Below are 16,859 nucleotides of genomic sequence, written 5' to 3' on the forward strand. Positions count from 1 at the left end.
TCTGTGCTTGCCCCTCTAACGCGGAACACTTCTTCTTGCTTCTTAGTGGTCAGGTCCTGGGACGGCGGTGCTTTGAGGCCCGGATCTGTGCCTGCCCTGGCCGGGATCGCAAGGCCGATGAAGACAGCATTCGCAAGCAGCATGTGACGGATGGGACAAAGAGCAGTGATGGTATGAGGCACTGTCAGGGACTGGTGTAGGAGATGCTTTAGGGGATGGTGTACTTAGGAGCTGGTGTAGAGGATGGTGTACTTAGGAGCTGGTGTAGAGGATGGTGTACTTGGGAGCTGGTGTAGAGGATGGTGTACTTGGGAGCTGGTGTAGAGGATGGTGTACTTGGGAGCTGGTGTAGAGGATGGTGTTGGACTTAGAGTAAGAGCTATTGGAGCGGCAGGTTTAGAGGTTGGTGCAGGGCATAGGTTCCCAAACCTCTTCTTGAGGTGTACTCATACTCAAATACCAGCAGGGGATACTCAAGGAGAGGTTTGGGAACCACTGGTGTAGAAGCTTATGTATGTGGTGCAGTGGGTGGTGCTGTAGTTAGATTAGGAGCTATCGAGGGGCTGGTTTAGAGGTTGGTGTAGGGGTTGCTGTAGAAGGTGGTGCAGGGGTTGGTGTTGGAGCTGGTGTTGGGGTTGGTGTTGAAGCTGGGGAATGGCCTAGTGTTCCTATTGGTTTACTCCAGCTGACCCACACATGGGAAAGCCTGCTATGCATGCTCCACACAGCACTCACCACGGGCCTTTTCTGTGTATCCTTCCTGTAGGATTTCGCCAGACATCACATGGGATTCCAAACTCTATGAAGAAAAGAAGAGCCACAGATGAGGAGGTCTTCTGTCTGGCTGTATGTTTATATGTATCATCATATATATCATTACCTTTTACCAAACACATATCTTTAGAACAAATTCATGAAACCCTACAGTTGACATGCACAAATGGGGGGGAGAAAAAAAGGGGTGCATCAAATCCTGTGCGTCAGAATATTCTATTCTATGTAGATACAATTTAAATAACAAATTGTTAGCTTGTTAATGTCTTTGATTGATTTCAACAGTGAGTGGGTCATTAATTTAGTGGAATGAAAAATGTGATGGAACTGAATCTCTTCCTTGCCTCCCAAGGAGAAGTCTGTTTGTAGTTCATGCATTATTACACATCTTCCTGACTTCCTGACACTGACTTCCTCTCATTTGTCTAGATTAAAGGCCGTGAGACCTATGAGTTTTTGGTGAAGATTAAAGAGTCTCTGGAACTGGTGCAGTTTGTGCCTCAGCATACGGTTGACTCATACAGACAACAGCAACAGACACTGCTACCAAAACCGTGAGTATCTCACCACAACAAATACCTTCTATATTCTCACAAAAGCTTAAATTGCATGGTATGTAGGAGCTACCATGGTACAGTAATTATGTTTATGGCAATATTCAATGCAGAATCAATTCACCACATTGTGCGTGACCCTCCCCTTTGAGGGGCAAATATAGAATATTTTGCAGTTTCTTTTCTATAGTTTCCAATGCTAAAAATGGTATAAAACACTTGGTATAAAACTCAAACTTTTATAAATAGTTCAAACTTATAATTGGTGCCATATACATTTAAAATGATTATTTTGAAATAAACAACCAGTGTGGAGCTGTTCTAAATTGGTCAACCAGCTACCAGCCATTTCAAAACCTAGCTTGAGCTGTTTTTTTTTCAGCAAGATACTATTCAATTACTTATATCAGTCGTTCATACTGTGACCTTTCACTAAAAATAGTCAGAATGGATGGTATTTCCATTTACAATTGAATTTAATGAAGCAACAGAGTTCTATGATCGTCACAAATTCATACAATGCAGAAAATTGAAAGAATATGATTTTCAGCTGTTACAGTTAATGACAAATGTATTGTTAGACTCCCCCTGGACCTTGGACTGAAATACGCAAATAAAGCTCCTAGCTGTGGTCCTAGAAGACAGAATGGCTGTCTTCTGTGTGTCCATATGCAGGTTAACATAACAGAACAGGTTTCACAATTTCACATGATTTCATTACTACTATCTGTAATTCAGACACATGCACATGAATCCACACATGCACACATGCACACGCTCACACACACAATCTGTGTTGGTCGCCCGTGATACTAAAGGAGCATGAAAGGACAGAGAATTACAGCTTTGAATCAGTCTCCGATCCCCACCCGTAATGACTGCTTTTGTCAGAAGATCACAATAAACAGATAGACAGACAGATATACTACGGTGATGTCATGCTTACAGTTGCTAAGGCACAGAGGCGTTTCAAGTTGTGTCAATAACTTTTCCTTCCTCTGTGCATTTGTATATGCACGCCATACAAATCAAAACATACACATGCACGCACGCACACACCCCATTATATTATCCTGCTAGACTTGATGTACAAATTCACAGCATTACTAACCAGCGCCCCCCTGTGGATTTGGTGTCTCGGTGGCGCAGCCTGTAGAGCACTAACCGCATGCTCATTGTGAGCCGCGACGTCGGCGGTTCGAATCCGACCGTCCGACATTTGTCGCATGTCTTCCCCTCTCTCTCGCTCCCGTTCTTCCAGCCTCTCTATACTATATACTGTCCAATAAAGCTGAAAAAGGCCTAAAAAATATCTTAAAAAAAGAAAAGGCCATTCACATAATTTATAGTGCAGCATACTTTATGATACACATTTAAAATACAATATAAAAAAGCATTCTGTGTTGTGGCACCAATTGTAGTTATTGTTCACAAAATAAATTCAAATAAAGGTAATATTGAACAGAAGTACTACATCCATTTATAAAAGACTTCTAATTTTGTGAATTATTTCCAATTCTGATCATTTATATAATTAGACTCTTTCTGCAAGCCTATTGACAGCTCAAAAATTTCTGAAAATGTCTTTCACTGAAAGAAAGAAAAAGGTTCAATCTGGCTGTATTCTTTGAGCACTGGTGAACCTTGTCAAAGTATAAAGACGGCAGCATTGAAGTATTTTCTGAAGCTCTCATGACTTTTTGAAAGTCGGTGAGCACCGTTTTGCTATTGTGGATAACAGGCTTTGCCCGCATTACACAATGTGTTCACATTAGTGGGCTCCCAGCTGAGTTCTTCCCTTTCCACTAAATTCCCAGAGCTCTTTGTTCAAATATCTAGACATGGGTGGGAACAAAACACTGGTATTTATTAATCTACCTTTAAGCACCAGGAGCCATTTCAAAAACATTTTTTTAGTTTTTCTGGGGTGCTACTGTATCTATGTGAATTGGCACGGTGCTCAGCTTGCTTAGAGGTGGTTGTTCTATTGGTTCTCTCCATAAGAAATGTGACATAGATCATGAGACACAAAGGCATGATCAGCTGAATAAAGTGCCCAGGAAGCATTTGAAATCTCCTAGCATCACCTCTGCAGCACTGATATTGAATGGCAAGGATACGGTCTATACAGGGAATATTAACTTGAATGTTAATGCCCCTGTGACATGGATTTCATAGTTTGTGGCCTGTTAAGCTCTTCATAGGAGCATCTACCAAATAAATATTGCAGATGCACTCATTAATCTAAATGTAGCCTATTTCTAATTAAATATAAGTAGGCGCTGGTGTGATCTAGACGTGTTAATACTAAGGGGAGGGTGTTGTTTTTGTTTGCTTTTTTCTGTGCAGGAGCTCTGTACCCTCCCAGCCCTCGTTCGGTTCCAGCTCACCTCCTCATGGCAAGGTGAATAAACTGCCATCCGTCAGCCAGCTGATGAACCCCCAGCAGCGCAATTCCCTCACCCCCTCTAGCATGCCCGGAGGCCTCACAGACTGTAAGTTCTCCCCTCCCATTTTCACCTTGTCAAATCGCAGAAAGGGGTTGATTACTAGAGCACAATGGTAGCCGTAGTCTGTATGTCTGTTGCGGTCAGGGTCTGTTGTAGAACTTAATTTTTCAAGATGCCTGCCTTCTTCTCTGAAAAATAGCCAGCAATTTAATCATCATATAACGGGTCTAATTGGGGCCCAAGTAAATATTTCTTTCTTGTTAAAAGCCAATTTAATGTCATATTGTGAAGTGAATGGGTAGTATTTAGCCAAACAGACTAAATACACACCATGCCAATGGTGCCTACAGTACATTTACAAATGCTGGGGATATCCAAATGAATGCTGTCCCCAGATCAAGCTTGGGCACCCTCACTACGAAGGAACCGATTGGGAAGAGACTGAATTTTATGCCGCTCCATTTTCAGGTTGGGAAGCTGGTGGCACAGTCCCTCTAATGTCTGTCAGATGGATGTCTTATGACGGCTTTTGTGTTCGCAGTGTCCATGATGGGTGGCCACATTCCCATGGCAGCAGACATGGGGGCACTGAGCCCCACCCACACCCTGCAGCAGCAGTTACCCATGGTGCCCACCTCCCACTGCACGCCGCCACCACCCTACCCTATCGACAGCAGCATTTCCAGGTACCACATCTGCTCAAATTCAGTCAAAAGCATTCTTTATAATAATGTTTAATCATGTCTTTAATAGGCTGTGTAAATGGGCTCAGGCCATGGGGCATTTTACATATCTCAATCTTCAAATGTCACCTCTTTGGTCCAGTATTGGATATTGGTGGAGAATGTGGGCAATGGTTTTGTATCTGAGGTCTAGAATGTTGCTGATCATATTGGATTCTATAGCGGTTGAATGTCAATTTGCATGTCATGCATGTTCCAAACAACAGCCGCTCAGTTAGCAGTCAATGTTGTCTTTACGCCATCAGTTTTGTGCAGTGGATTTTCTTTTTTTGTACTGAGAGCGAAATGCATTTAACATGGCAAATTGGGCCAATTACAGTTCCATCACAGGCATTGGTGTTGAAAATGGCTAATATGACCAAACGTGTGAGGCAGTATAAGTCAGCAGCCTACATTACACCAAGGATCAACTTGGATTAATTTTATTGGACCCATTGCTGATGGCTAGTGAATTTATTATTTTTCCCAGTGATGAAAATAACCAAAATTATGCCAAATATGTCATGCTTCTGAAGTAGCACATGCATGTACATAGCTGAAGAATGCTGTTGTTATTAATGCAAAAAAGTATACATGCATCTAGAACTATTTAGACAGTATATTGCACTGCATTTAATTTATTTGCTGAGCTGCTGCACTTATTTAACATGGAGGACATGTATTTCTATAACCATTTATTCAGCTATATTTTCACGGAAGCATTTAACATTGTGTTCGAAGTAGAAAAATAAAATAAAAAAGCAGGGATTCTACATGAAAATGTATATTCAAATTGAAAATCCACACTTCATTCAGTTTTGCAATCTATCCAGTCGGTTTACCAATCTGTATGCTGTTTTGCAATCCGCGTATTCATTTTGCCAATCAGTATGCTCCGATTTGCAATCCATGCGTTCAGTTTGCCAATCCGTACACTCAATTTAGCAATTCAGGCTCTGTAGGATTCAATGCTGCAACCAACTCAATTATATTTTTTACATTTGACCTTAAATGGGGTTATCTATTTTTCTGTGCATGTGATTACATGGGATTTCAACCAGCAGCCTGCTAGTTATGAGTCCAGTTCCCTCGGCTAACGTTTGGCTTTCCCCCTAGTTTCCTTCTGAGGTTGGGCTGCTCCTCCTGTCTGGATTACTTCACTGCCCAAGGCCTGTCCAACATCTACCAGATCGAGAACTACAACATGGAGGTGAGGCCTTGCCCATCTCACGCACGACAACAGTGGCGTGAAAAAGAACATTCGCTGGCCATGGGTGCTCGGGAGGAACAGCAGGTGGCAGACGACTGAAGCGGCTCCGGTGGAAAAAAGCGCCTGTAAGCACTGTTCCAAGATCAGCTCCCTTCCGCAACCCCTAACCTCAGCTATCACAAGACCCATGATCAAACTGATCTTGGACCAGCTGCTTTACGGGCCTTTCCCGCCCAGACTGCTAATGTGCTGTGTGCTGTGTGTGCAGGACCTCTCCCGGCTCAAGATCCCGACGGAGTATCAGCACGTGATCTGGAAGGGGATTCTGGACCACAGACAGGCTATGGACTTCTCGTCCCCGTCGCATATCCTGAGGGCTGCGGGCGGGCCCTCGGGGGTTGGCGTGGGCCCCCCGGAGGCCCGGGGCGAGCGTGTTATCGACGCCGTGCGCTTCACCCTGCGCCAGACCATCTCCTTCCCCCCACGCGATGACTGGAGCGACTTCTCCTTCGACATGGACTCCCGCCGCAACAAGCAGCAGCGAATCAAGGAGGAGGGAGAGTGAGGAGGCCACACCCCTGCTCTCGCTCCTCCCACTGAATCTAAAACTGTGACACGTACCTGTCTGCTGCCACATCCTCTGTTGACTAAACTAACAAAGAAACTCAGAAAATACGCACTTATTTAGTTCATTTTATGTACTTTTGTCACTGTGTCACTTATAGCAAGACTTAGCTCATAGCAAGCTGGGCAATGGGTAGAGGGTGCTTTTCAGCACATTGTCTGTTTGAAGATACTTTTGTATTTAGCCTATGATGCAGCAGATGGAGCACTTACCAACTGCTAAACGACTTGTTGCTTTGCGCGGATCCAGCATCAGCCCCTTCTTGTGTATAGTTCAGTGCCATTCAAAGTTCCAAGAGGGTTTTCTTTCCTTGGGTGTGAAATGTTGCAAAAGAACCTTTTTTTTTTTGCATTTTTAGAAGGAATTCAAAATGTTGTTCAGATCCACCTCTAGCTTTATGCTATCGTATAAATGTGAGGTTTTGTGTTATGATGAAATTCTTCAACATTATTACCAGCCAAAAATAGTGTTATACAGACTTTGAATTTGCAGTGGTTTTCAGCCATGAAAAAGTTACCGTGACAAAGTAACTTTGCCGCAGCAATGTGTTATTACCATGTGAATTGATAAAATTTAAACATTTAGCCGTATTATAGAATATCCATAGTATTCAATTAGTCCCATTAAGTGATACAGAAGCATGCCAAATGGAAGTTCCCCACTGGGGATATATTTCTATTCCCGTTTTGTTCCATTGCAGTACCACACACATTTTCCACCAGATTACAGAAAACCCTGTATTTCCCACAGCTTCATGGGTATTAGCATTCAGCATCAGTTTGTGCAACCCTTTGTTGGTGATAATGTGGCTTTAATGGAGGGGAAGTTACATCAGCTGTCTTTAAGATTTTCAACTTTCAGCCATACCAATGCCTGATTCTTAGTCCAGCGGGTCTCCATGATGAACTTACTTTAAACGGTGCATTTTGGGAACTTTTTCTGTCTGACAGTCTAGAACGGCAGAAATATGTGTATATATTTTTTTTGTATAAAATTGTGTTGGATATGGAGAAGGGTTTTCTAGTTAACTAGGTCATTTCAAGAAGCATTTGTTTGTCCTTCTGCATTAATTAGGACTGTTAATGTTAAAGCCAAGCAGTGTTCCGTTTTGTCTATTGTTTCAGAATAGCAATCCTAGTACTTAGGATGTATACAATTTTTTTAACTTCTTTTCTCAAATCATCTATTGGTCTAAAATGTTCAAAATGGTTTTTTTTTTTTTTATGAAATAGAACGGTCAAAACGATGTTGTTCTTACATGATACTGCATGTAATATCAGTGTATGCTACAGCACTGAAGTCCTCAATTTCAATTTAGGGTTCTGCTAGTAGGCTACAGTACATAAGTATATGTAGGAATACAGAACATGTGCATGCTGTAAATGAGCAGTATTTTTATAGTAATTTGCCAGGTTGAGAATCAAAGAATTGTGTGTTTATGCAGAGATTCACATCTGAAGAACATACTGAGCTATACGTATTAAACATGGACAAACACATTCGATTGACTTTTAGAATGGTGTCTTTGCGATATATTAACCATATCTGGTTCTGAAAGAGCCAGTCATAATGGCAGAGGCACAGTATGGCAGAGATGCATTCAAAATACATTTTACTTTGTCTTTTTTGTTTTGTTTGTTTTGTATTTTCACAAAGGAGATACTACTGATCATTTTGTACAATTTATTGTATATATGTTGCAAGTGAAAGATGTATAAACATTTCTCCTTATTTTGATATATGCAAAATGCAAAAAAATAAAAGCAAATTGTCATAACAGATTTTTTCCCCCCCATGTAATTAAAGATTATATGTGATTTTAAGGAGTTGGCGCAGTTGCTAACGTATTGCTTGTGTAGTGATGCAATCAAAGGTTTTGTATTAGTTACTGCTAGTAGTTCGGCAGGCAATAAAGAGCAATTTGTCCGGTGCGGTGGACACCTTTAATCTACAAGGTACACAGCAAACTATAAAGAAATGGATGGTGCCAGTGCATTCATGGAGGAGTGCATAATTTTCTGTGCTCTCCAAAATTGCTGGTGGATGATAGAGTGATGAGGACATGCCTTCTGGATATTCACTAGCGGTAAATGCATTTCAGTTAAAATGCAATATCTTTAACAATGGCAAAAAATAATTCAAAAAAGAAACCATTATTTTATTCAGTGATTTATTGCAAACCGTTCTGACCAAAACTTATGCTTATCTTGCCCTGCTTCTAAATTGTCAGAACAGAAAGGAGAAAACAGTAAAAAAAAAAAAACAATACACTGTTGGGTATCTGTGCTTGTGTGTCAGCCATGTGTGTCAGCAATGTTTACTTAGGTTCCGTTCATCTAATATTACATACGGTCTAATGATCGGAAACTATTCATTGTGAAAAATATGCAATAATGGAGCAAATCTGGAAGGGAACAAATATGTCAAGCCACAATAAATAAATAAAAAGTCCCTAATCACACTAATTGCAAACCTAAGCCTCAATGCAAATATTGACCCTAACCCTACACAATGCCCGCACAAGGCCGAGTATTTTACAAACAGGAACAACACTAACAACACAACATAGTCCTTCACCATGGACTTGAGGCAGTAGAAATGTTGAGCCTTCAAACCAATGCTAAACTGGACAGCAGAGGACAGACATAGGGTAGAAAAACACTGGATCATAAAAGTGAAAACTGTATTCCCAGGTCTTCTTAATAAATACCCATAAAACATCAAAAAAGTCTTCCAAGTTACAGGCTACAGAACACTGAATGGCCAGTGCAACCTTTTACTTCCCAAGGGGCCCTCAAAAGGGGATACTCTGGTAAGAAAGATTTTTTCCTAACCTAACCCAATCCTAAATGAAACCGTAGTCGCATTGCAACCCCAACCGTAACAATAACTCTTAACTTAATTCAAGGCCTATTCAAATTCATCTTTTAATTTCAAATCAAAATGCCCTAAAGTACAGAATATGGCAAAGATAACTAATTGAACTATAATATGCCCATAGTTTTGGAGGGCCAGATATTCTATAGCCACCTGTGTAGGCTAAGTACAGCGCAGCCCGTAAGTATTTGGACAGTGGTACAATTTCTGTTCTGTTGCCTCTGAACTCACATTGGATTGAAATGAACCATTTGATAATGAGGTTAAAATGCAGATAGAGTCTGTCACCTTTAATTTCACGGTATTTACATCCATATTGAATCTTGTTGGCGGGGCCAGAATCCTCGGTGCTAGCTAAGTAAACCTGGCGGTATTAACACACTATAATCCCGAGCCATCATACACATAGACGACAGTAACAGAATCACAGCTAGCATAACGTTAGTTAAACCAGGAATACGTTTTGTTTAATGCAAAATGAAATAAAGGCGCGTTTTTCTTCTATTGGAGCTCGGTTGGGAAGGTACTCACGATTTTAACAGAGAATTTTCGTAGGAAGAGAAGATTTCCGCAATTATTATTTGGGAAAAGTCTGAGTCCATGCCACATGTAGGCCTAGATTCCCACAAGGTTTCAAGCACAGTCGGTCTGGTCCTGTGAACTTCCACTTTGAACGTGCATGCTGTTTACCAGTCTACTCACCTACTTTTTCACAGCTCCCCCCCCCCCCCCCCCCCCCCCCAGACATTACTTTTAAAACAATATAAAAACACAAAGGTACAGCCAATCAGATTAAAGATCATATTACAGGTTACAATACAGGTTAACCAAAGTTCAGCAACACATTTAGGTGGGGTGAGGGGAACAATAAAATAAATTAACCCCTTAGACTCTTCACAATTTGTAGATCTATAGTTGCATTATATAGGACTCTTGTCACACTCGTGCTTTACATTGATGACGGGGAAAACTCGACTCAACCTCCACAAAAGTGTAACACCCACCTAGGTGATGTAACGGCAGCCATTTTGCACGAGAATGCGCACCATATCAGCTGAGGTGGAGAGGGACAGAACACTTTTGTATGCCTTTAAATCAGGTTATGATTAGGTGAAAGAGATGGGAGATCCCTCCCTACTGGCCCACCAACGCCACTTCCAGCAGCGGTTTTATCGGTTTTATCTCTGAAAAAATACCTCGTCTCCATACAATATAGAAATTATGAGATTCTCTGCGCAGTATGGAGTATACAAAAGTGTTGATATTCTCTGTTTGGATTTGTGCTGGGACATAAAATTAATTTAATGTCCACTAGATGGTGCTATGTGCCAATTATATGTCTCATTTTTCAATTTTTCAATTTTTTCACAGCACAACTCCATAATTGATGACACTTAAAGCAATATTAGTATTAGTTTCACAGTCAATGATGATTGTGATATAATGTTAATCTCAAAATCCAGCCCTTATATGGTTGTTAAAGACAGCAGCTTGACAGTAGAGCTGTCAACAGGCCAAACAGGAAACCTCAAAGCAATTAACCAGCTATCTCCTTAATGTGAAGAGAAAAACAACCCATCATCCCAAATCTCACAAGATTATCCAAGACAATTTTGTCTTCCTTTGCTTACTTCACCCAAAAATAGATTGCGTATTGTACACCAGGTGAGAGCAGTAGCATATGATGCCGGGCCAACTAGTAAGGGAGAGAGAGAGAGAGAGAGAGAGAGAGACAGAGAGAGAGAGAGAGAGAGAGAGAGAGAGAGAGAGAGAGAGAAAGAGAGAGAGAGAGAGAGAGAGAGAGAGAGAGAGAGAGAGAGAGAGAGAGAGAGAATGCAGACGTGTTTCTGCTGGCCCAATTTTGCCATTTTCAATGATTCTGTTTACTTTTTCCACCAGCAAGAGATTGCCTCTGTTTGGATCTTTCAGACAAAAACCAGAATGCTTTGCTGAATGTTGGTTTTTATGACTTCCTCATTCCGAGCATGATTTCATTGGTTAGGTCACATTTGGTTGCTTTGTACATCAATAAATCAGTAAATCAATCAATAAATCAATGCATCTTGTTCTTGTTTGAGTTCAAGACCAATTCAAACTCATTTTCAGTCCTCTCTGAGAAGAGCTAAGCAATTTGCCTATAATTTATGCTTATAAACGTATCATTTATAATGATCTTGTTCAATAAAAAATGAAAATGAGAAGAAAAAAAACTCAGGACACAGTAGCAACTATGTCTCACTTCCAGTGATTTAATTTTTGAATAGTAATGGTCAAAAATGGTTAACATTATTAATGGGTAATCATAACGATTTAAGTGCATTGCTATGGTAAGACTATATAAATTGCAGATAACATCAGCAAAAATCTCAGGCACTCTTTAAAAACAAAATGAGATAGGAGGCACAAAAATACATCTGCTGCTGCTGTTAACAAAAAGCAGAATTAATTTTAATAGGGTGTGGCCTATCCACTTACCAGTAGTAATTCCACAGCTTTCAGCATGGTTGACATATCAGCTATATTTATCACATAGCACCTTGCAATATAACTGCACAATACTCGGAATGCTGCTCAAAAAGAAAAAAAAAAGAATTTTGGAGGTGTATGATCTCATAAAAACATTCCATGTAAGTTTTCATTCATTGTGTATGATTCATGGTTGGTTATGTGAATGGTCAAATTAAAACAGATGTAAACTTGTTTCATTGTGCTTGAAACTATTATTAAGATGTGTAAAGGAGAACCCTTTTCTACTTTTAGACAATGTTTGTTGACCTCCATAGCGTACCTGGTGTGTATGTAATTTGTTATGCTTTGTTAAGGTATAGGACATGTACTGTAAAGTGTTAAGAGTCAGATATTCCAAATTGTACTGGGGCCAAATACTACTGAACACCTCTGTCACATTTTTTGTTTCAATTTTTGATTTTGTCAAAAAAAAAGAAAAAAAATCACAAAATATATTTTTTACATAATTATACTCGACCTTGGTATGGTAACATATTTTCATACATCTGCTAAAACTAAAAAAGGTTTCTGTCTTGCAGCAGGTTATTTGAAGGGAGCCACATGCTAACTGTGCCTTTCAACATTTCATCAGAATGTGATACCTACCATAGGGAGGGACTGATTAAAAGGATAGCCAATTTACTCTAAGCATCATAACTGTTAGCAAGCCTTTTACTGGTAAAGATATAATCATGTTGTCTTATTAAAATAATTGGGACAGTAGCGAGTTGCTAACCAGTTTCATTTACAACCAAGACAACCTCATTTAGTTGAAATATTTCCCTCCCAAATATGTATGGTATATAATCAAAATAAGTAAATGGAAAAACACTCTTTCTTCTTTTCTATTTTTTACAATTGTTTTTATTACAAATGTTCTTTTCTTTTTCAGAATGTACAAAAATCATTTCTAGTTTATGTAACAAAATAAAAAAGTCTCAAATCTGACCCCATCTCACAATGCACACAGAAAACAATTACATTTTGGTTTCAACAGAAGACATGAAGGGGGTTCATTGTGATTCAAGTACTGACACACAAGTTAGATTGTAAAACAAATGATATCATACAATACTGCAAACTTCAAAAATATACACATAAACATTTTCAATGCAATAACAACCCTCTGAGGATCAGTCAGAATTAATGCCACCCTTCTTGTGTAGTATCTTGATCCTCAGTTTCAAAGCTCAAAAATCCCTTTGAAATGAACTTGACCAATAGACAAATTATATGAATTAAATTTGTTTATAACAATACTGGGTCCTATGGTAAAAACTGTTATTAATGGAAATGAAAAAAGTAGAACATATGGCAGCAGATTATGCTTTTGTTGGTGTACACAATTACAGATATTTTTTGAACAGCACTGTTACTCCAAGGGAATCCAGGGGAATAACCTAATGAGAAAGGCTTGACCCTATATTTACAAAAAATACATGAATTATTCTGAAAGTATAGGTGAATGGAATGTTTAACAGGATAGGACAGGATATGCACTTGTAAATCGCTTTGGATTAAAAGTGTCTGCCAAATGACTAAAATGTAAATGTAAATGTAAAATGATACACTAGCCATCAAAAACAAACAATGATAGTTTTCTTGAAGCACTTACATTGCATTCATAAAACCTTAATAATGTCAATGGCATCACAGCCATTGTCATAAGGGTACATACACATTTCAGCCAGCTTATAACAAATGGTTTCACAGGACACATAACAAATAGTTTCATGGCATTATTGGTACAATGCAATACTTCCCATAACATTATTTACAACCCTTTTGTCAAAAGACAAGCGTATGGGCATTATTTGACCCATTTCAAACAAACCATTACCATATAAACCAAGAAACCAGACACCCTGCATCTAGATACCCTTTTCAAGCTCTGGCTGCAGCTGGCTGCTGGGCTCAGAACAGTGGTCATGTTCACTGGTGCGCACTGCATTTTCACACATAGTCTTTTCCGGGTCTGCTGGAGCTCTTTGGGTAGTTCCTTGCCTGTCCTGACGAGGATCCCATGCAGTTGCAGCACAGGAAGGCACCTCCCAGAATGGAGAGGGCAGCAGCACCCCAGCCCACAAACAATGCCTTCCCAAACTCATACCTGCAAACACAACAAGAGGAATTAGTGAAATTAGTTCATTACTGAAATCAGAAGTATGCTGATGGGTTAGAATTAAAACCTGCATACTCTCGCCCCCCCCCCCCCCCTCGGCTCATTTGCTCACCCTGATTGTGTGCAATCACACAAAACTTTAGACACAAATTGCAGGGTAATATTGCATAATGCATATTCTTGCATTCAGCTTGCCATACCATGAACATGTTTGCTTCTTGGTTATGAATGGATTCAATAGTTCAAGCCCAGGCATAGGACAGACATTAGCCAATGTCATGTCATCAGAGAGAAGGTGTGAAGCCATTATACTGATGCATATGCTGCACCTCTCCCTCTATGTTTTGCCATGACTGGTCACAGGTGACTGACACAGAATATCCCATACCTGCCATTTGTAGGAGTGAAGGGGTCGTAGAATTTAACAGCTATCCGGTTCCCATACCAGGAGCTTGCTATCAGCCCAGCAACACCTGTAACATCAGAAAACAAATCTGTGTTAATATACAGTGCATTCTGTTTCAATAAAATGTAATTTATCTTAAAATGTAAAGCAAAAATATGGAGAATATATATTGTACAAGCAATAAAAAATAAAAAATAAAAATAACATCAAATTAATGAGGAAAGAAAAACTCTCCACTGTGAATTATGAGGTATTAGCTTTTACTGCATCATAATGACTTCATGATGTTGAAAACTCGACATTACACTGGCCGGTACAATAAACACTGCAAAGTAAAATGTTTAGTCTTAAACTAACTTTAATAGAGTATATTTGGTCCATATTGGATTTGTATAATCTGTTCGAGCTGAATTAAGACTGAACATTTTTCTATACTATGTGTAGAGTAGTAAATCCTCTCTTACCTGCGATGATGAAGAGGATCCCACCAGCCATGGCCACTTTGGCCTTCTGTTGCATGTCATTCTCCAGACAGGTGGTGCAGTTCATACCCACCATGGCCACCAGCGCGGCGATGAATGACAGGAGGATGGCCGTGATCATGAGACCTCTGGTGACCTGAACTTCCACTGCAGGAGAGAGGGGAAAAAACACGGTCAGTCCCATGATGCAACACACTGCCTTCTAATTGGAAGGTTGCAGCTTTTAAACCAACAGTTACAATATTAGTTGGGCAGCCTGTAGCCTGGGTTAGGTACATGACTGGGCCCCAGAAGGTTGGTGGTTCAAGCCCCAGTGAGCTAAGAAACTGTAATGTGATGTTACTCTGGATACTCTGGTAAGTCAATAAATAACTTAATAATCACAGTTGAATGCATACTATACTTGGCAAGCAGAACAAAGCATATACATTTTATTTTAATCAAAGAGAGAAGGATCAGACCAAGTTATTCTAATTATCCTCTTTGCCTTATCTTTGCTCAAGAGAGACTGTAAAAAAAGGTGAGGGGAGGACTTCATCCTCTTATGGGTGTGGCGCTCTAAACTATAGCTTTTGGGTGTACATTTTTCCTCCAGTGTGGCTGGTGCTGGGCTATTCAAGGCATTCCCTAAACATGTACATACACGCAGGGTAGGCCTGCTGAGTTAGGCTTCATCACAGGATATATGCTTCACTAGGGCTGTTTTACATTATATGCTTAAGGCCTAAAATATTTTGTGAGACGAATGCAGCATGTTATTTTTATATTAAATAGCCTATTATTATAATTTTAGACAAGTTTCCTAAGAGTTATTAAAGCAAACTTATCAAAGCACTCATCTTCTTATCCGGTTTCAACGTACCAAGAAAATTACTTATTTAATACATTTGAATACAAGAGTTGAAACGAGCCTAACTACAATTTATATAAATATGGACATAAATTTACGTGACAACCTAATCTTGAAATATACTGCCACATTTACCATATGGCGCCAATTATATGGTACAGTTACAAAGTTTATTGCGAGAAGTCGAAAACAGAAGAAAAGAAAATTGAACGCGATCGACGGTTATCATACTTACCGGGTAACTGGAGAAGAGAATCGTACTGTTTACACTGTATCTGCCCGGTACTCTGCGAAACACACGACATCCAGAGTCCTTCGTACATGGCCTGCGCTGTCACGATGTTGTCGCCAGCGTAAGAAGAGGCTTTCCACTCGGCCATGGCTGTGGATGCTATCAATCCAATGAAGCCAAGGAAAGCCAAGGTAAAGCCAAGGAGCTGTACTCCTGAGTTTGCCATAATCCCAAGGTCGAAAAAAAAATATTATGATCGAAATCAAGAATGAAGGCGAAGAGTAATGTGCTGGGCCACAAAAATTATTGAATCTTCAAAAGTCTGGTTTTGAACCTCCTTGACAAAAGTATTTTCTCGTCTACAGAGTACTACCCCTCAGTCTCCCGTAGTTCCACCGAATGAAGATGCTGTGAGACTCAACCCACATTTAAGGAGGCAAGGGAGTACGCCGGATCTCCCCCTGGTGGTTTCTGTTACCGGACGACAGCCATAATCCGAACCACTGTGTCTCAATTTTTAGGGCAAAAATAACGAATGACGTCACATTTCCACCACACCTGAAGAAAATACGGATTGTGAATAATGGTCACACGTAGGCTAATTTGGTCCATCCATTTACGTCAGAGTCTATTTACTGATACCCAAAAACCAAAAGTTTTAATATACTCTCTTCTTTTTAAGGCATGTTTCTGAGGCATGCTTCTGTCAATGGCATGTCCTTATTTAAGAAACATGGGTGTATCTTACCCATAGCACATGAAAAGTTTCAACGATTTTTGTTATTTCTTGTGAGCTTCGTGTGAAGCGAAACTCCTGCAAATTTTCACTGGACGTCTTGCAGGGGAGATTAAGTGTTTATTTACAGGCCAGTAAATGTCTAACAGGCCTGTTAGACATCCTTATCTTTCTTATAAACACAAGCTATTACATTTGAGATGCAATAGACAGTATGTTCAGCCCATTCGCCACACGAACATTCAGATAATAAGGACAGGAAAACAATTTCCTGGCTATTTTTATTTTATTTAATCAAGATTGGTTCACAA

General features: G+C 39.9%; 2 protein-coding genes across 3 annotated transcripts in view; one reads left to right on the forward strand and one right to left on the reverse strand.

The window, feature by feature from the left end:
• LOC133128510 (tumor protein 63-like) overlaps positions 1-8,114 on the forward strand; it is a 29,987-nt gene extending 21,873 nt beyond the window's left edge. The window contains exons 6-12 of one of the 2 annotated variants that reach the window (XM_061242098.1): positions 47-171; positions 767-846; positions 1,204-1,328; positions 3,678-3,823; positions 4,320-4,464; positions 5,617-5,710; positions 5,979-8,114. In XM_061242098.1, the coding sequence (XP_061098082.1) occupies positions 47-171; positions 767-846; positions 1,204-1,328; positions 3,678-3,823; positions 4,320-4,464; positions 5,617-5,710; positions 5,979-6,275 (1,012 nt within the window). In that variant the 3' untranslated portion in view covers positions 6,276-8,114. Of the gene's footprint in view, positions 1-46; positions 172-766; positions 847-1,203; positions 1,329-3,677; positions 3,824-4,319; positions 4,465-5,616; positions 5,836-5,978 lie in introns of both variants that reach the window. The other variant, XM_061242099.1, reaches the window with a different exon arrangement.
• Positions 8,115-12,562: 4,448 nt separating this feature from the next.
• LOC133128758 (claudin-1-like) lies at positions 12,563-16,221 on the reverse strand. Its single transcript, XM_061242514.1, has 4 exons — positions 15,816-16,221; positions 14,713-14,877; positions 14,231-14,315; positions 12,563-13,830 (listed from the first exon to the last, which is right to left on the reverse strand). The coding sequence occupies exons 1-4, from the start codon at positions 16,036-16,038 to the stop codon at positions 13,674-13,676; spliced, it is 630 nt and encodes a 209-aa protein (XP_061098498.1). The 5' UTR covers positions 16,039-16,221; the 3' UTR covers positions 12,563-13,673.
• Between the last annotated feature and the right edge of the window lie 638 nt (positions 16,222-16,859).

Source organism: Conger conger, chromosome 5, assembly GCF_963514075.1.
Source record: "Conger conger chromosome 5, fConCon1.1, whole genome shotgun sequence".
In the NCBI taxonomy this organism is placed as follows: domain Eukaryota; kingdom Metazoa; phylum Chordata; class Actinopteri; order Anguilliformes; family Congridae; genus Conger; species Conger conger.